At 42.2% G+C, this 20620-nt stretch overlaps 2 protein-coding genes across 11 annotated transcripts in view; one reads left to right on the top strand and one right to left on the bottom strand.

The window, feature by feature from the left end:
• Positions 1–7458: 7458 nt before the first annotated feature.
• Positions 7459–13917, top strand: kcnj1a.1 (potassium inwardly rectifying channel subfamily J member 1a, tandem duplicate 1). The gene is made up of 2 exons (XM_068316987.1): positions 7459–7586; positions 9392–13917. The coding sequence occupies exon 2, from the start codon at positions 9410–9412 to the stop codon at positions 10529–10531; it is 1122 nt and encodes a 373-aa protein (XP_068173088.1). The 5' UTR covers positions 7459–7586; positions 9392–9409; the 3' UTR covers positions 10532–13917.
• fli1 (Fli-1 proto-oncogene, ETS transcription factor) overlaps positions 12688–20620 on the bottom strand; it is a 27538-nt gene continuing 19605 nt past the window's right edge. For all 10 annotated transcript variants that reach the window (XM_068316979.1, XM_068316978.1, XM_068316977.1 and 7 more), the window contains 4 exons: positions 16161–16220; positions 15761–15820; positions 15571–15618; positions 12688–15467 (listed from right to left, as the gene is read on the bottom strand). In XM_068316979.1, the coding sequence (XP_068173080.1) occupies positions 14938–15467; positions 15571–15618; positions 15761–15820; positions 16161–16220 (698 nt within the window). In that variant the 3' untranslated portion in view covers positions 12688–14937. The remainder of the gene's footprint in view (positions 15468–15570; positions 15619–15760; positions 15821–16160; positions 16221–20620) is intronic.

Below are 20620 nucleotides of genomic sequence, written 5' to 3'. Positions count from 1 at the left end.
GCTACAGTACGCACAAAGATGGACAGATTTATGCTTGACATTGAGATGTCATTAGGAACGGAGAGAATTGATTACAGACTTGACATAACAGAGGAGAAATAATGAGAGTAAAAGCAAAAAGAGAGAGATGGAGATGATAGGTGTGGGAGCAGCAACAGAGCGGTTCCCACAAGAAATCCTCTTCATATACTTCCTGCATTGAGTTTAGGAGGAGATTTATGGCTCTGCATTCACCTCCCCTCCCTCTCCTCCTCTTCCTCCTCCTCCCACCTCTCCCTGCTGAGTCGCAGGGCCACGACGAGATGACTGGGAGATACACCCCCCCCCCTTGCCCTCTATCCTCCTCGACCAACCGGGGAACCAATGACAGTGGATTATAGAACATCAAGGAGTGAGGCTGCGGTAATGGGAAGCTTGGGATTTGGCTCAGGAATGCGAGTTCTGGGCTACACTCATCCTGGTCTTGGAGTAGCGCTGCTAATCTTGGCAGTGATTGTGAAAGTGTTGGTGTTCTTCATTGTTAAATTCAGGGGCTTTTTTTTTGGCGGCGGCTCCACATGCGGATCAAACCCCGGAGAGGCTTCAGATTCAGGGCATGTGTAATTACTTCACCTCCTGAGGCTAGACCATTATTGATCAAAGCTGAGCTCCTTCCACCTTATTGCCTCTGGTGCTCATCCTGCGATGAAATCCATTCAGCTGACGAAACAACCTCGCATCGATCGCACATTAATAAAGCTGCTTGGCACATTCATTGCCTCCATCACGGAGACCGTTGTTCGTGGTCCGGTTTCAATCGGTGTGAAATCTACGGGAAAATTGTAGCTTCGCCACAAGTGCTGCACAGGCTAAGAGGTGATGTTTGGTATTTCAAGTGCATATGACCATAAACCTTTTCCAGACATTTAGATGTTACAATGTGCAGGTTTTCATATACACTCAGCAAATACAAGCCATTTCAAACTGTGTGAACGGCTACTGCTGTGTGATCAGTGATTGAAAACAAGCCGGAATCGCGTTCAGGAGGGTCCAGAGGTTTCCTGTTTTGCTTATCGAACTCAAGACAGATATTGTCAGTGCATAAGAAGGTGACTTTATATCACCCACCTGTTGCAGCTACATGACTTCTACAATGGGGGGGGGGGGTCAGATTTAGAAGATATCATCTGTGGGTCCTTGTTGATGGATTTCCTGCTCGGGGACACACAGAATACCCTGGAAGCAGCTGACTGTAGCCCCTCCAGCAACGTTCACGCATGACTTGACATGTCTTTGGAACCGTCGACATCACACATGTTCCATATGCACGTCTGACATGTGCTTAGATGATGCGTTTGCCTGAGGTGCACATTTTTGCTGAGGTTAGTGCTTTTTTTTTTTCCTTCTTTCCAACCGGCAATATCATTATTTTTGGTGCAGGAAATTATCCATACCTCCCACATATTGATATTCCAGACTACGTTTTTATGCTCACAGAATGTTCTATGCAATTCATTAAATGCCACTTTTTTATGTCACTTTTGTGGAAGTATGTGAGTACCCTTCTACTTACAAGAAGTCGGTGGAAACTGTTGCGTTGCTGTAGTTAGAAAATATTCAGGGTTACACAATATCCTTGTCTTTATTAGACAGACTGAGTGAAACTCTGCATTATCTTACTGACAAAAAGAAAAGAGGCGGTCTATATGTTCAGAGCCTGATTTCACATTCATTGATGCAGAGATTTCCATATGAAATGAACTCAGCTCCCATGTTCGTCTCCTATAGACCTTGTGCTATTTTTGGGATTCTTCTGGTGGCATTTAAAATGGGTGAGACTTTTTACAGAGAAGAAAGTCTGAAATGTGTGTGTGTGTGTGTGTGTGTGTGTGTGTGTGTGTGTGTGTGTGTGTGTGTGTGTGTGTGTGTGTGTGTGTGTGTGTGTGTGTGTGTGTGTGTGTGTGTGTGTGTGTGTGTGTGTGTGTGTGTGTGTATGAGTCAGGTCATGGCCATCAGGTGAAGAAATGATCATGTCAGAGGTCAGATGTGTGGAAAGAGGGAATTAGTTCTTCCTAGCATGGTGCATGGAGGTGTAGGGACGTGTCGTTTTTCTTAATCCGGTCTCCACACACTCAGCTGCAGTACCCCCCCCCCCCCACACACACACACCAGCCCTATCTGTCCTTACTCTTCCATTCACTTGCTCTTTGACTCCATCCCTCTTCGCTTTCTCTTGCCTCCTCCCAGGCTTCATTAGCTTTGATTGATCCTCTTGTCAGAGCTTAAGGCGCTGCGATGAACTGCACTGTTAGAAGCAGGAAGGAATGGAAATCAGAGGAGGACCGCAGCAAACATTTGACCACAAGGGCACAGTGGAGAAAGTTGGAGGTTAGGCATGGATGTGTTTTATTTTTCTGTTTTTTCCCTGATCAATTTGTCGAGACATAACTCATCTGACTTTATGGTGCAAAGAAATATATGACTGTTAACATTTGGTGACACATAGAGCAGAACTGTTAGATTAAAAAGCATGGACAGCCGGTGAATGCATGAAGGAGCAAGGTATGTTTGTAATAAAAAAACATATGAATAATTAAAGAGCATGTGAGCACGCTGCTACAGCGACCTTGAACATATTCATCTGTGTCACCGTATTGGTTTGACACGTCATTATGAAGAAATCAAAATGAGAAAATTGGAGCATACCAGCATCCATTATACATTTCTTATTTCTTACATTTATGGAATATCGTTTAAAGGGAAGCTTAACTGTAGGGGAAAAGTACATCTATTAGTGTCTAAATAATGAATTACGTGAGTGTGAAGATCTACAGTGCAGTGCTGCATTTGTTATATGTGAATATATAATTTAGAATTACTGGAGCTACATTTTTTATCTTGAGCACAGTACATCATGTTTCCACAGTGGAAGTAAAGCAGCTTTGTGCAGCTTTGTTCACTTGGACATAAATCATCTGCTAAATCTTCAATACTGCTGATATGCCTCATCCAATAAGACTTTTTTGAATTCATACATTGAATTTTTATAATAGACAAGGGATTTACTAAAAAACGCATTCCTTATTCAATATTTCTGTTTAATATTTTGGAATTCAATCTGAGCAGACTGTTACTGATTGACTGACTGATCTTGGACACCTCGATACAATCTGGAAACAGCGACACCAGGAGGACAACAGTGGTATAGCAAGGAGTGGGTGACCATTATTAGGTGATGATATGAGGAAGAAGTTTGATTCTCGGGGACAACATTTAAATGTAGAATAGGAAATTAAGTCTTTTCCAGCGACAAATCACACCATCAAGCAGTTTAAGTGTTTTGTGTATTAATGAAGCACCGTGGTACAGAGATCCATCAGCTACAGGCAGTCTGAAGCTGCATTTCTGAGGATTTAATTAGTAACCGCTGGTCGATTCTTTACCTGGATCCTTTTATCTGAAATCAAGATCTTGAGCTTTAAATGTCAGAACTGAGTTTCTCTCAATGTGCTGTCTATCTCAGTCATCATTGATGCAGCTCATCCCAAGTTCTATGTGAGATTGTACATCATGGTGGGTCGATGTGTCCTTCTTATCGAGGAGCAGTCTGACATCCGTGATGTCATCTTGACAAATCGCTGATTCTTTTTCTTTCTTTCTTTTTTCCGTCTGACAGGAATAGAAAGAAAGTTGATTACATTATGGTGTGTGGGTTTGTTTTTTTTTTATGATGAGAAAATGTTTATTTGACACCAATGCGGGGGCCATTTACTTCATGTGTGATGATGCAAACAGCTCCAGGGAGACATGAATATTTGATCTAAGTAAATTATGTTTTAGAAACATCCCAACATCGAGAAGACATGAATCCTCCACAGCCCATTTATGAAACATAACATTGCACTTGAATTTTTCAGTCTATTGCCCGCTGGTCCATATAATCTACGATGCGCTTCAGTCCAAGCCCATCAATGTCAAAAAGCTTTGGCAATGATGAAGAGCAGCCTCTTCCTCTAATGCAGTCTGCAGGCCGCTACTGTCAGGCTGAGAGACAATATCTTGTACATGTCAAAAAACCAATGAAAAATGAACTCATGGCTAAATAAATATTGTATGTTGACTTTCAGATGTTGTGGAGTTTTATGTCTAAAATTTTAATTGTGCACCTTTGACATTTTAAATGCACTTGGCTGCTGAGTGAGGCTGGTGAGTTTACAAAGTACTTACTGCCCTGTGTTGATGGAGGCAAACGGGCATAAGACATTTTGTACGGCAGCTCAACTCGTCTGCAACAGTACAAAAACAGAAAAAGTAATGAAATATTGTCAATTAGCACAACCAGCTTGATATATCTTTCCTCGACCTCTCTGGATTCAAAGTCAGGATAAAAAACTCACGACTTTAGAGTATTCGCAAATGATTTATTAAACACAACAGAGGCCCTAAGAGAATATAACACATGACAGCTGATATACCGACTGCATTCACGCCTCAGGATGGATAAGATCCCTCATGCAGCACAATGGGGTTGTGGTTCTGTTGTGGGCTTTCTCTTTCATTGAGTTATTCATTCAAGCCGCGCCGCTGCTCATTCAGGCCGAAGTCCTCTGAGTGGGACAGGAAGCTGGGGGTCAAGGACACGAGTGACAACCTAAACTGGAATTCTGCTCATCCTCATCAACAGTGATATGCCTTCCTTTGTCTGATTAAATAGAAATAAATAAAATTATTGACTTACACTTGAAATCTACGCAGAAACACAAACGCATCGGCCCGCGGCCGCACAACAATCTGACTGTACTTTAAATGTTTATGACAAGCTCAACATCTTCCACTTCATCGCCTCATGCACTGTACATACTGTACTCACCGGCCGACCATCTGCTGAAGTCGAAATAGGTTATACACATCCTATAGAACAGCTGCGTTTATGATGGGATGTAGTGAAAACACAATTTCATTAGTTTTAATGAAGCACGACAGTCGGTGCAAGAGTTTGTGGAAAATCCCCACAAATGCTGTGGGCCTAGCTTTTACACTTTGTCCTTATTAGTGGCTGACAGCTGAGGTCCCTCAATGAGAGTGTGTTGATATGTATATATACTATAGCACCCAAGGCACCAACACTTTAGAGAAGGGGGGGGGCACTGATCTGAAGATGGTTTGAATCGCAACTGCTTGTTTTTTGTTTGTTGCTAATGTTACATTCAGAAGATGCACAAATGTTGAAAAGAAAAAGTGAACAAATATCTTATATTTGTATTTGTGTTATCACGAAGCAGATATTTTACAAGCACATCGCGCACCCTGGGATTCCAACGCCTGGCATTTAGCGCTTTGCCATTTTTACCCTCAGGATGATGGATACAGAATATAAATGATCAGTAGCACGACGATCCAACACAGCGGCTGGATGGAGACATCGTCACACACACACACACATACACACACACACACACACACACACACACACACACACACACACACACATGCATACACAAGTATTGATCTATTCAGCTCAAGTCGAGCAGGTCGGATCATGAAACCACACAGTGACTGATAAGAAGAAAAAAAAAAAGAAAATAAAAAAACAAAGACTTCATTATTATGCAAACCATAATTAATTAAAATGTTTCAGCCCAATGCTCAAGGCTACATTTCATAATTAAGTCAGAGGGCAATGGATTTTTTTTTTTCTGTTTTTGTGAAGCAGCCAAATTTGATTCACAAATTTTTTTTCATGAAAGAATGGAAAAGGAAAATAAAGAAGTAGAAATTTAATAGATGTCAGGGTTAAGAATAACCTTCTTGAATCTTTGGTAGAAGCGTCTCTTTCACAGTCCAAGACTCCGAGCTTGGTTTCTGAAGGGTTTAATTGATTTCATTCAACATGTTGACTGTTTAACGTCTTGAAAGGGTGGAAGAATACTTTCGTTAATTCAGCCCAATCCATTTGCAGATTTATTAAATAAATGCTGAAACTAAATCACTATCGTGTGATGATGGCAGATTAAAGATCAGTCTAACTGGTGGCTGCTTGACGTTCTGATCTTTCAGGTCCAAAGAGAAGGTGATGGCTGCCATGCAGGAATTTGGATCTGCACAGACAGGCGATGATGTCATCAGTGCTAGGGGGGGGGGGTCAAAGGTCCTGGCAGGACAGGTATCTCTGCGTTTGCTGTGGGATGCCCATTTACCTGAGGGTCACTGATACTAAAGCTCCAAAACCCCTCCAATTACCATATCTGGGGAATGATTTGTGACTGTGGTGCTATTATTATTCAGCAGCAGTAATTGACTCTGAATGCATCCCTATTAATCTTATGCATCCTCTGCAGGAGTCGCCCAGCCAGCCACATGGTCTGGTGACTGTTTCAGCCTCTTTTTGTCCAATATAAAAGGGATTTTAAAAAACCCGAGGTGGTTCATTAAACCAACACTCAAACAGCTCACCGGATTTAAAAAAAAAAAAGAAAAGCTTACATGCAAGGAGCTTTACATCCACGATTACACAGATCCGGAAGAAAACTGACAAGTCTAAACTTGTTGTGTGTCAACAGTGATGTAGTGTGGTTGTGGATAGGATACACATTCTGCAGCATGAAAGGTAATACTATGGTTGTTTCAGTCACTTATGCCAGGAACAATAGAGATGAAAAACGACTCCCTTCACAATTCACAACTTTTCCTCCCGTTGGCATGTCCGGCTCATGAGCTGATTTGAATCCCTAGGCGACCCCGGAGAGAAATATATCTGTTTGGATCTCCACGGTTACTCCTGGCTCACTCCATCACCTCGTTATTGCACGGTCCTGGTATTCCATTTAAAACACACCCCTGTAGTCACGGTTTTTGTTGCTCGGAGGGAGACCACACTCCGTGATGTGTTAAACAAGTTTTTAGGATATCATTATCTGATAAAAGGAGGAAAACATGGATAAACAAGTTTTAATTAAACATGACTATCATCAGTATCTGTGAAAATGATGTTCTTTCCTCCCATTTTCTTCTTATCTTCTTTCATCACATTCACAACTAAAAAAAACACAAAAACTATCCCCACAATGAGGCATAAAGGAATTTGTGCGTGTGCGAGTGCTACAGTAAAAATATCAAAAAGTGTGTTCGTCATGGAGACACAAAGAACCAGAACCAAATATAGTTACAGTTCCTACTGGTTTTCGCTTCTGCACTGTCAACATTAGCTCTTTTTTTTTTTTTTTTTTTTAATTCACTGTGAATTCAAATGTCAACATAAACCCGCAGCAAATCTAGAGTAACTCCAAGACTGTAGCAGACCAGGAGCGTGGCAAACAGAGGTCAGCTTGGCCCTTGGTGCCAGGCGTTTTGTGGGGTAAACATGCAATCAGGGGCCGGGAGGAAGGATATGCATGTGTGTGTGTACAGTATGAGTGTTTGTGGGCGGGGGATGGGGGGGGTACTTGGTGTTTCTGTGGGCGTAAACATCACCTGGCTGAGGATAAATGCACACAGGTACTGCTGAGCAGGAGTAAGAGGAGGACACACCTGAACAAGACAGGTAGAGAGGAGAGGAGGTCTAGTTGGAGTTCAGATATTAACCCCCCCAGAGCACTGACTGCTTTCAGGTGAGTTTCCATGAAATTATTTTCTGTTGGATAATTTAATTTGTTAAAGCTTGATGCATAACAAATGCCGATCGCACATGAAACAGGATTATCAGCAATATTGCTTTCTACAAAAAACGCAAGAACCAAAGAAAGAAAGAAAATGGGCTGCAATTAAATGAATGAATTTATATATATATATATATATATATATATATATATATATATATATATATATATATATATATATATATATATATATATATATATATATATATACATATATACATATATATATATATTATTATTTATATTAATATATTATTATATATTTTTTTCTTTATGTAGTAGATTTTACAGACAGATTGTGCCTCGAAAAAAGGTTACTCTAAATAAGGCTTATCCTATAATCCGCTTTTTTAAATCGCTTTTTAAACGGTTGCCTTGACTGAAATTATGCAAAAGTCACAAGCTACAAATCATAAAGATATTCAATATCTCTATTAGAATGATGAATAATTGTTCTAAAAGAATTAATGAATCCAAATGTTCCTAATCGAATAAAGTGATTTTAAATAGCAGGTAAAACAAAGGCATGAACCTTTACTTGACTACAACCTGTCCTGCCTTTATTGTTGTTTTTTGTATGGCGTATTTGTGTAAAAATGGATCAAAAGAAGTCAGAATTTTAATCAATCTGCCGACAGGAGAGAATAAACTTAATTTTTCAACCAGAAAAACACATTTTTTGTCCAAAACTTTTTAATTGATTCCAGAAAATATCTCTAAAATGCAGTTAATAACCATTAAATGCCGTTCCAAAGTGTATAAATCATAACGGTAATGGCTTCCTAAGCAAACGCAATCATATAGGGCTATTGGCCATAGCCACAATTAAATACTAACTACCTGAAATTATTCCTGCTTGTTTCTCACAACAGTGGGAAAACATGCTGGCATAATGATTAGGTGTGAAATGACTAGGATTACCTCCCAAAAGACAAACACCTGCGAACAAGCTGCATGGCGTAATTTTTGCAAAATGACTGCATGTGATTTTCAAGGGGCGAAAATGGAAACGGAACCTCTCTGGCCAGTTTGTTTTGTACTATTTCACACTGATTAACAAGCACGCCGTGATCCAAATGGGTACTTTGCATGACTTGGCAAGAACACAGGGCGTAATTATTTGGAAATATCTGTGCCGCCAATAGTGCCAGTCACCATCCATCAAGCAACAGACGCATGAGAACTCTTAAAGTCAAAGATGGCTGTGTCTGCCAGCAGCTGGCCTCCTGGCTTGGTTTTGCCCAAATTATTTTAATGTCATGTTTATTTTTTCAGCATCGAAAACCTGGCAATCAAAGTCGATGTTTATGCGGAGGCACAAAGTTCTCAAATCATTTGGTTTATTAGGAGCGCTTATGTGTTACACTCGAGTGGAAATTTTTATTCTCATTAACTCTGGGTCATTACCGCGGTGCTGCATCCACCCTGGATTATAGCCTTTCTGTAAGAATTAAAACTTGAGCTGGAACATGCGAGGCTCAATCTAAATGGTCCACAGTGAGGAGAAGAGCCAGGTTTGTTGGCCTGACATAGCTTCCTTTCTGCTTCTCTGGACCCGTCAGGTCATCTTGCGTTGTTATGACACTTTGCTGTTTGATGGTAGTGAATTATAGTTTTTAGGGACGACTGGTTAAATGTACGTATCAGATAAGAAAAAACATGCTGTGTGCAGCTTAAGAACTGCCTTTTTTATGGAGTTCTAAATGCATCTCACGAATGAATGGTTTTCTTACCCCCTCTCTTCTCATGTCTGACAGGTTCTGACCTTGGACACCATGTTTGATTGTTTCAGCAAGCACATTCAGAACTTTCTGGCTGAGCGAAGAAGCCACAGGACCAGACTGGTGACCAAAGATGGTCGCTGCAACATCGAGTATGGAAACATCAAGTATAGCAACCACTTTTATTTTCTGGCTGACTTCTGGACAACCTTTGTGGAAATCCGGTGGCGTTTTGTGCTCTTCCTCTTCATTGCGTCTTTCACCCTCAGCTGGTTCATCTTTGGGCTGCTGTGGTACTGGATTGCCCGAAGTAATGGGGATCTGACGTGGCAGAACCCGGAGACGAATCACACTCCATGTGTCGATAATGTTGTAGGGCTCACGACAGCGTTCCTGTACTCCCTTGAAACCCAGACGACTATTGGATATGGCGGTCGAGCTCTCACGCCTCTCTGCCCAGGCGCGGTGGCCCTTCTCATCATCCAGTCCCTCCTTGGAGCCATTATCAACTGCTTTATGTGTGGAGTCATCCTCTCCAAAATCTCTTTACCTAAAAAAAGGGCAAAGACTATCACGTTTAGCGATATGGCTGTCATTAGCCCCAAAAATGGCTCCCTTTGCTTGTCCATCAGAGTAGCAAATCTGCGCAAGACCCTGATGATCGGAAGCCAGATCTATGGCAAGCTGCTGAGGACAACCATTACGTCAGATGGGGAGACGATCATCATGGACCAGGTGAACATTGAATTCATGGTGGATGCTGGCAAGGACAACCTTTTCTTTGTCTGTCCTCTCACACTGTACCACGTCATCAACAAGAGCAGTCCCTTCTTTGAGATGGCGGTGGACACCCTCCATAAGCAGGAGTTTGAGCTGGTGGTCTTCCTGGAAGGCACAGCAGAGTCCACCAGCTCCACCTGCCAAGTCCGGACGTCCTTCATTCCTCAGGAAATCATGTGGGGCTTCAACTTTTTACCAATAATTTCTAGAAGCAAGGAGGGGAAGTACAGGGTAGATTTCTCCAACTTCTCCAAGGTGGTGCCGGTGGCCACCGCTCACTGTGCCTACTGCTTCCACAACATCAAAGGTCACCATCACCACTCCAAAGAGGGACACGACAATCAGGGTTTCGAGGTGATCGATATCAATGAACCCCCGATAGTCACTAAGATCTGAGAGGTTGTTTCAACTGCGAAGACCTTCAGAAACTGAGACTGGGGAAAGTGCATGCCTCCTAGTATTGAACTCCTCAAGACCGAAGCAGGATATGGAGGCAGGTGGGGTCACCCCACGAAGGACATTGTGCTACTTATTTGTTTTTCTGTTGTGCTGAGCCCTAATAAGAAGGCCGTCTGTGGGCCAGTATTCTTATTGTAATCCATTTGTATGTAAAAACCACACCTGTCACTGTCTGCTGAGTAGGAACCTGTTTTCCAGAGGGAGACCGGGTCAGACGTGAAACCGAAGCAGCTGCAGAGTTTTCTTAGTCGCTCATACATGGATTTGTCTATGCCAGGTCTTGCTTTAAAAGACGAATGATTGTAACGTTCTTCTGGCTTTTCTTGTTGGGTTTTTTATTTGTAATTGGAGATGCAGAAATCTAAATGAACTGCTGTATATATTACACAGGGAGTAAATTCTACTTGAAGGACCGAAGTTGAAGAGAAAGTGGTTCTTGCTGCTGATTTCTGACACATTAGACACATTAGGAGACACTTAAAAACCTTATTTGGACAATGGGTCACAAGGAAAGGGTCAGACTCAGGGGCCGGTAAGTAATGTTGTATTTTTATTCTCAACTGAAGGCTTTGTAAAGAAAAGAACTGTTTTTTTGGTCTTTTTGTATTTGATCTCAGGGGATAATACACCAAAATAAAGACTATTTTTGCATTAAAAAAATGTCTGTGCCCTCATCTTCTGTTAAATTGAACCGGGACATCGTAGCCGGACTGTCATCAAAAAAGGTCAAAGCAACATACAGTAATGACAGGGGCCAACACCCACAGAAGTTTTTTATCTGCAAACAAAGCCAAGTTTTGACAGCAAACAGTGTTCAACATAGGACGGAGACGACGGCCCCTTCAGATAAAACCTGGCTCTTACTGTTCGTTGTTTTGCCTGCAGGTCCTTTGTAGGAAACTGTAAATCTCCATTAAAAGGAACGAGGACGTAAAGTGTCTGTTAACACTCGGTTCCTACAGGTTTGTTGAGATGGAGTAGCCACTGTGACCTCCTTAATGATGGACTGCAGACTGTATACGTAGTCTACTTAGATGAAGGATTGCTGAGCAGATCAAGGCCTAAGGACCACAAATATCAGCAGGATGCAGATCATACTTGCTTCACAACCGTATTTACATACAACACCCTCTTAATGGCCATTCATTGTGCTTGTGATGCACTATTTATCTGTAGGGTTCCTGTAAAAACACAAAGTACTTCTTAAGGCATTAGCTATAATTTGTCCAAAACAGTTGTTGCCGTGCCAATGCCTATTATTTGAAGGTGCGTTTGGAGACACAAATAAATGACGCAACGGATGAGTCAAAGGCACAAAAGACTTTCGTCAGAAGATGAAAGTAATTTGCACCTACATTTTCCATTCTGGAGCCGATAGAGGTGGAAATGGTGAAGGCGCAATTCATCATGTGATCATCACAGCAAAAGCCTCCTTGTGTCTGCACTACTAGAAATGATTAAAACTGAAAACGTGCATTCATTTCTGCTTCAGCCAGCAAGAACAAACACACATTTTATTCTGCCATTGCTGGTATGTAATAATTGGGGTGGAAAGAAATGAAATACCTCAGAGTATGACTGTATAATTTAAAAGTGCGTCAATCATTCATTCCATTCATGAAGGTAGAATTATTTTTGTAGGCGGTTATATTAGATTAAATTAGGTGTAATAAACCATAAACCGTACATATTTTCCTTTAACGGGAAACAGTACTTGTTCATTTATGTCTTACGATTAGACAGCGAGCCTTTTAGCTATGACAAGATTAAACTGTAAAACACACATGAATGAAATGTAAAGTTTTTTTCTACTTTGCTCTACTTTTGTGGATCTGAATTTTTTCAAATTTTTTTTTCCTTTCTTTAATCTGTCCCGGCACTAAGACAGGCAGTGGAAAGATCTGAGAGGTAAAAACATTTATTTTGTCACATTTTCCTACACAAAAGCCCTTTTTCAAAAGGTATTACTTCATACATTGCAAGAATGACAATAATAATAATAATAATAATAATTAATAATAATTAATAATAATAATAATAATAATAATAATACACTGGTTACTTGCAAAATTACACACACAAAGACACACATATTTATATATTTATATATTTATATATTTAATATCCAAAATACATTGCATATAGGAAGTAGCACATATCCCTTTCATTGATAATGCTTGTGAAAACTGGAAGTCACGTTAGAATAATTTCTTTATGCTACAAATTACATGTTCCCTTTTTTTATTTGTCCTTTAAAAGCTATATTTTTTAGGAGAAGCTGGTTGTGGATATTAAGGCTGTTTGCATTTTGCATAAAGATACCTAAAATTCTTTTATGCACAGACAAAGCCGCCGACTCCTGGGGGCCGTTTTGCATAAAAAGGTGATTCAGGGAAGAAAAGATCCGCCGTAAATCACAAGTTACATGAAGAGTAGAGGAATCCCTGGCCTCTTGATTGGGATTCAAGCAGTTTGTGGATTTTTGGGAATACAAGAAAATACCTTGTATACATAAAGGCACTTCAGATGGTACAACCAAATTTGTAGAAAAATAACAATTAAAAGAATAAGTGTTAAAATGTATTGCCCAAATGTACAGATATAAAAACGCTTACAATGCTGAACAAACTACTTAGCAGAAATGGACTTTAAAGGTTTTGCATTTTTTGACCGAGGTCAACTCGTATTAATTCTCTTGAATTTTTATACTGTGTCACATATGAAAATAACTCTGCATAATTTATACAGTAAGTTGCTTTAATGCCTAGTTGTCTGATGCTTATAAAATAATACAAAACAGGTCTGACAAACGCACAGCGTTTGCGAATCTGAGGATTCCTTTGTTTCATCTCATTGTGGATTTTATCGTCTCATAAACCGCTAAGTTCCGAGCAGTTTATTTTCCAAAGGAATGCTTTTTTGCTATCAACAGCTTTGAACACCTGAAGATGGAGATGTTCTGATACCAATGCATAATGGTGATATCCTGACTTTGAGAGTTGTGTGCATTTTGCTGGTCTTATTAACAGTGAGACGCACATGCTGCTCACCAGACTAAGCCCTGCAACTTAAATGTCTAGCGACATGACTCAATGCAAAGACACTTCAGAATCAAAAGTTGTCAAATTTCTGGCATAAATCCAGATGGTGATTATGTATCTACGCATTTTAAGATTCTCTTTTATCCATAATCAATCACAGATCATTATGCCTTGGCGCAAAAAAAAAAAAAAAAGGCACTTGTATGACTTAGACGTGTGCAGCAGGAACGGTGCTGAAAATCCAAGAATGATATTTCTCATTCAAAAAAAACAAAAAAAACATTGACAAAGTTCGATTTTGCTTGAGGGAATCCCTTTTTACATATGTTAACCAGAAGACATTCACATTAATACTGACATGGTCGCGCAACAGAAACATCTGGATATGGCACGGCTGACAAGACGGCAAACATTTAATGGCCAAGTGTGTGGGCCCCTGAAAACATCTAACCTGGCCTGAATTATTCTTGCGAATTATTTCCATTACAGGTTGACTCAGCTTTCCCAGCAAAGTAAAGTCAACTGTACACAATGACCGTTACAGTCCACAAAAAAAACACACAAAAAAAGCATTTCTTAGTAACTGAGTTGACCCAGGTCAGAAAAACATACAGCGCTTCCTTCTCCAGCATTTAACTCTTCTCTAGCCTTCCAGTTTGGAGGATAAATTAAATCGTGAATGGCATATTCCTGTTGCCAAATTTCATTCAGTGCTGAGAAAAGTCCATCTCTTTCAGAGCTCCTGCTTGTCCAGCAAATTCCAGAGGACACTCCATGCACACAGACCGAGATGCCGGGATGACCGAGGCAGACGACAGGATGAGATGGGAGGAAGAAACCCCCAACAAGGCAGATGTTTCAGAGCTAAATGTACATAATGTACTGAGGGGAGGTGGTGTAGATTGAGACCTGTGAAGAACAGGCCCATGTCTGGTGCTGTAGCGTAGCGAGGAGACGCTCTCCTTGCCCTCAGGCTTTGGTTTGGGGAAAGATTTGGAAAGGACACTTGTAGGTGCAGCTGACTGGACGGCGACAGAGCGAAAGGCACAAGAACTCATACGCACGTCCGAAAAAACATGCACAGACAGTCACTAGTCTTGTAAAGCTAAGTAGTATTCCATTTGGGACCGTAGCATCCAGTTGTTTATAGATTCTTACAAATAATAGAAAAAAATCTCCTTCAGTTTTCATCCTTCATTCAGGAGCGAAGTTTCTTCAGAGTATAAATGCCTCTATCAACTCAGTCTTCATTGGTTGGGCATTGTTAGGAGTGCAGGTCTTGGCTGGTCGGTGCGGGGTGGCTTAATAGTAGCTACCCAGGTGGGATGGCACGTGGGTGTTAGGGTGGCGGGGGACATTTGGGTTGGGGTAGATGCCTGCGGTGGGTGAGCTCCAGTAGGGAGCAGTGGGTCCGAAAAAGTTGGAGGAGGTGACGGGCATGGATGGAGGGTGCGGGGACACAAAGTTGACCTTTTGCTGGTGAGCGTGGTAAGAAGGCACATAGGCTAGGTCCGATGGGTACTTATACATGGAGGACTCGGTGGGGTGGGGCTGCAGTGCTTGAGCAATGCCGTGGAAGTCGAATTTGTAGGCGTATCGCTTGCCGTGCACCTTGGTCATGATATTTTTGTCATAGTAGTAGCGGAGCGCACGGCTCAGCTTGTCATAGTTCATGTTGGGCTTGCTCTTACGCTCGCCCCAGCGCCTCGCCACCTCATCCGGATCCGTCATCTTGAACTCGCCGTTGGTGCCCTCCCAGGTGATGCAGCCGGCGTTGGCGCTGTCGGACAGGAGCTCCAGGAGGAACTGCCACAGTTGGATCTGACCTGAACCTGAAGCAAAAAAATAGTGATGTATTCAGCCTCATTCAGACAAGAGCTTATTATTCATTTTTTTTATATCAACTGGCAGATTTACTAGAAATAGGCTCGATACCTGGATTAGCAAGGCGGCTGCTAGTGGGACCCAGAATCTGGTAAGGATCTGCAGAGAAGGAGAGCTTTGTTAACTACTGTGCTATAATTGCATGCTGCCCATACTAAATAGTATAAATATAGAATAAATAATTGTAAAATATAATGAATATAATAAAGTCATGATCAATAGACACAAGGTGAGCCGTTACCCGGCTGAGCTCTGGGCTGCTCGTTGGACTTGCTCACATTCTGAGACACCACCGGTGACCCTGCAGAATCAGAGGAGGATAAAAGACAGGAAAAAATGTTCAGGAATAAAATCAGTTGGAGGGCAACAGATAAAAGAAAATACAACTTCAAGGCCTGTTAGATGTCCAAAGTCAGCACGGCTGTAATTGGTGGATGTCCTTTTATTCATCTGTTCGTTTTTTGAATCTGAAACCTTTAGGAGTCTGTCCTGATAGTCGGGACTCAGGTATTGAAGCTACCTTCGGTTTGATTTGTCAAATCTTTATCCTCTAGGGATTTATTCAATTTCAATTGTGCATTTACAGATTAGGTTGGTTATGCCTAGTCAACAGTGTTTAAGGACAGCTTGTGTGTGCTCACCTTTGCCACTGTGCATGTTGTTTGACCATCCTGTCCGCCGTACGGCATCGTATGAAGGGTCTGAGGAAGAAACAGGAAACACGTTTTTGAGTTTATTATATTCCAGTTGCTCTTTACTAACAGGGTGAAATTCAACGAACAATTTAAGTGTGTGATTATGGTATGCGTCTCTATGTTATGTGGGCTGACCTGATGGCAGGGCTGCAGGGGAAACTGTGCCAATGATCATTAATAAATCTATCAAATTGCGGTTCTTTTTTTATTTCCAGCACAGGATATCTGGAGACGCTAATGTTGTTTCAGTGCAATGGGTTGAGCAGCTTGCAACACTTTGCCCACAAGTGAACGGCTTACAGAGACAAATGCTTCAGACAAAATCACATGTATGATGTTCGCCCTCGCCACACATTTCAGTTTTATGAGACCTTGAGAAACAGCCAAGCTGGCCTGGTTTGCATGGGATCTACCTGCTGTGTGTCTGCGGTTAGCGCCTGGCTGAGTGTGAAGCTGGACCGCTTCCAGTTTCTATCAATCACTCTGGCACAAGCAGATAAAACAGAAATGGTATCATTCCCGTGGCGCTGTTTCAAAAACCCCACTGGTGTAATCACCTGGCCAGCACCCTTGATGATTTGGATCATTGTGAGTATAAACCATTTCGAACCAAACAAGAACACAAGGAAATACAATACACGCTGTATCCAAACGTGTGTGTGTGACACGCGTTTCCCGGCGTTATAGTGATCTCTACATCTTTCTGTCAGCAGCTTTACCCCCAGAGGGCAGCTGATGAAGAGTAACAGTGACAAAAGAGGTCGCAGTAGAGATAAGGAGAACAATTTAAGGTCAAGAGGAAATCCCATTTCCCATCAGTGTAGGTGAGAAGGACACTTATTGGCAATCAAAGTTGGCAGTTTGAATTCCTAGATGTACTCCAGGCTGGACACTAGGCTGCTTTCTGAATCAGTTCAACAACCGCAGTGAACACATCTTACAGTGTGGTGCTTTTACACAATAAGGATCATTCATCACAAGAATAAAGTCTAAGAATTAATGTATTTTTAGATTTTATGAATGCAAATTTAATCTTGATTATATACCGTGAATTATGTAAGCATCCATGTCCATCTAATCCTTTTCCTAGAACTGCTTTTCCTGATAAAGTATTCATCCCCAAGCTTGTTCATTTTGAAATAATTCCCAGCATTCATCTGCACTTTTTTGATCTCATCCACGTTAGAAAAGAGAGACCAAACACTGAAACACACGAATGTTTGTTCTCTTTGGTGTCAAACGGATGCGCTCGTCTGCACAAGAACAACACCTTTGGGCCTTGTGTCATCCTGACTCATGTAACTTCATGTAGCTACAGCATTGGGGGCATCCTGTGACGTCAAGTTCATCGTTAGCTGTCGTTTTATCCTCGAGCGTTGTGCAACACTGCCCTCTTGTGGATTAGGATGTAATGACAGTTCAAGTTTTCCTGTACGAGACAACAAATAATAGAAAACACAAATAGAAGTTCTTCTTTCCCCTCCCTTCAGCACAATAAAAACTAAAAAAAACACACAAAAAAAACCACTTGTAAAATCTTTCTGTGTCCATAAAACATTTTCCTGGCAGCAAACCACACAAAATTTTATTGCTTTTATTTCACAATTTTCCAATGAAAAAGTGTAAACACTTCAAATCTCATTATGAGTCTTGTTCTTCTTTCGGGTCATATTTAGTTGCTTTGTTTTTCTTTGCTCTACTAGCAGAATATCCACCAAATGGGGACACATCTCCTCATCACCTGACTAATTTAAAACCTTTACGCAGAAGGCCCATTCCTATCTGACAATAAAAAGTTCTGGTATTTGTACAAAGTGGGCCTGCAGGGGATTAACTGTGAAAGAGAATCAAACGGTGAGCAAAACGAAAGACATGAGCAGAGAGAATTAATTAACCAGATCAAAAGAATGAAAGACGGGATAGTGTGGCCCAGAGAAAGACAAAAAAAAAAAAAAAGGAAAGGAGGGACGAATAACAAGTGGGCTGCCGTTGCTCAGCGGGACTGTCAGGTTCAATCTGGTGGGGGCCGGCAGGACAGCCGAGGAGCAGTGACTGGGGGAGAGTCCTGGGAGACTTGCGTTTCCTGCCTGCCTCGCCTGCAGACAACCTCTCTTTGTTTTAGTGGTCCTTTTTTCCTCTCCACTCAGCGCCAGCCACCCCCTCCATCCACTCTCCACCACCCCAAAAAGTTTTTAAAAAAACAAAAAAAAACAACAACAACACACACACACAACAGGGCTACCTCCATAGGTGAAGCAAGGGGTTACAAACGGGTGACATGACAGAGGGTAGTTGGGGTGGGATGGAGAGATGATGGAGAGAAGGTGAAGGAGCAGACAGGATTTTGGAGACGGAGTGACTAAGGGCATAACGCCTCGACAGAGAAAGACGAGAAGAAACTTAAGAACCTAAAGAGGGGGAAAGAAAGAGGAAAAAAAAGAATCAGACGAAACACAGCTTTGGAATTATAAAAAAAAAGAAAAGAAAGAAAACAATGGCAGCCGGCCCAGCTACTGTCTAGTGTGGGCTGCGGAGGAGATGCTCGGTAATATGGGCTCATCCACATTTTAGATACCCTTGGCATCATCGCCGCTGGCAGCGGATTCCGCTAACCTCTAAAACTATTTTCCCTTTCCTGGCATCAGAGCGAGACAGAGACACAGCTCCAGGTCTCCGCCGGTATATAATCTCTGTTTGGGGGGTTAACGGCACTGAGTGAGAAGGAGGCGAGGTGGAAGTGAAAGTGCAGGAGAAGGAAGAAGCTGCAGGAGTAAGAACGCACAAAGCCCCAGTGGTGGCGGGGGTGGTGGTGATGGTGGTGGTGGTGGAGCGATATGCGTGGCGAGCCAGCAACGCAAACACAGACACAGAAACGAATGTGCCCCCCCCCCTTTTCGCAAACCACCCCCACCTCCTGATTCATTTTTCCAGGCCTCGCTTCGACTGCGACTTGAGCCAGTTTCCACTCTGGTCTGGGGTGTGGTGCACGCTCCTGGGAGACATGGACTGCAGGACCGGTTAGTCAAAACAAGGTCTGAGTGCTAGACGAAGAGAGAGAGAGAGAGGGAGGGGGGGAGAGAGAGGGAGAAAGAGATGGAAAGAAAGAAAGAGAGAGAGAGACGGAGAGGGAGGGAAAGAAAACTGAACAGAGAGGGAGAGGTTGAGAGAGATGGAGAAAGTCGGGACAAGGGGAGAGGTAACTGAGCCAAGGGAGAGAGAAAGAGAGAGACCCAGACAGGGTAAACTTTTAATCCCTGTAATGCAGGTGCTTCAGAAACCATCTGGGTGAAGAAGATGAGGAAAATGACAAAGCGAAGGGGCGAGACGAGGGAAGACAAAGGGGATGGACAGAACAGAGAGGCGACCGGCGAAAGCTGCAAAGCAACACAAGGTTGAAGGGCAAAAAACATGCATATGCAAGGGGAAAACTGACAAGTATTATTAATCAACCTTTTTTTTATTAGCTTTATCTTAAATGGGGAATTACACCTCTTGATATCTTCTTGGCAGACTTCAAGTTGTGTTGACGTGGCAGCAAAGTAAATGAATTCAGAGGTGAATCACCATCTTTCCTCCTTTGGAGGGAGAATGTGAGCGTCTTCACTGCGAATTATAGCGTTTCGTCGCAGGAGAGATGCCAAGAATACACAACATGCAGCCTATATTTTCCACGGTGCACCTTAGCATGGCTGCAGCGTTCAGTGTCTGATATGCGGCCTTTTTTATTCATAACATTGCATTTTACACCGCAGAGTCTGGAGCAGATTACGGGTTGTCTCCTCCTTCATGCTTGTGCTTACTCTACCCCAAAGAGCCTGAATGGTATTTGACTGTTCTCAAAAAGGCAATATGAACTTGGAACATCTGGCGACGCTGATCCGAGAAAATGTAGATAAAGGCTTCTCCTGAAGCGAGACTGTGCTTAAATTGTTGGGTCGCAAAAAAAACCTCACAACTTTTTTTTCTTTTTCTACCTGTCCAGTTAAAAGTGCTAAATATAAATCGGAGCGGTATGAATCCTTGTGTTTGAGGAGCCCCCCTGCCCCCCCCCCCTTCTTTTTCTCAGGTCGAAAGTGTACGACTGGGATCGGGACAGGAAAAACAGAGGCACAGTTCGTGTTCGAGACGCCCGTAATAGAAGTCACCTCTTGTGAAAAGGGAAATGCTGTTGAAGGGAGTGACCCACTATCCCTGCCAGTCCAAATACCTGGTGCTGAGAACCAGGAAGACTGGGGTCAGAGGTGACTGAGCAGAGTCTTATCTTGCTTGCCCATTGGTCTATTGCTGTTGAAGCCGGGCAAGAACAAGGACATAGGCTGCTAACGCTCACCGCTGCAGCAGATAGAGAGAGGCAGAGGGCATTCTCAGCACTTATCTGGCCTAATGTTTCCTCTCCTCCTGCCTTG

The sequence above is a fragment of the Antennarius striatus genome, chromosome 6 (genome assembly GCF_040054535.1).
Source record: "Antennarius striatus isolate MH-2024 chromosome 6, ASM4005453v1, whole genome shotgun sequence".
Taxonomy (NCBI): Eukaryota; Metazoa; Chordata; class Actinopteri; order Lophiiformes; family Antennariidae; genus Antennarius; species Antennarius striatus.
Note: the sequence above shows the minus strand (reverse complement) of the source record. Positions and strands in the feature narration are given on the sequence as shown.

What these genes read in the sequence shown, in the direction of transcription:
- kcnj1a.1 (XM_068316987.1), top strand. Translation starts at nt 9,410, where the DNA reads ATGTTTGATTGTTTCAGCAAGCACATTCAGAACTTTCTGGCTGAGCGA.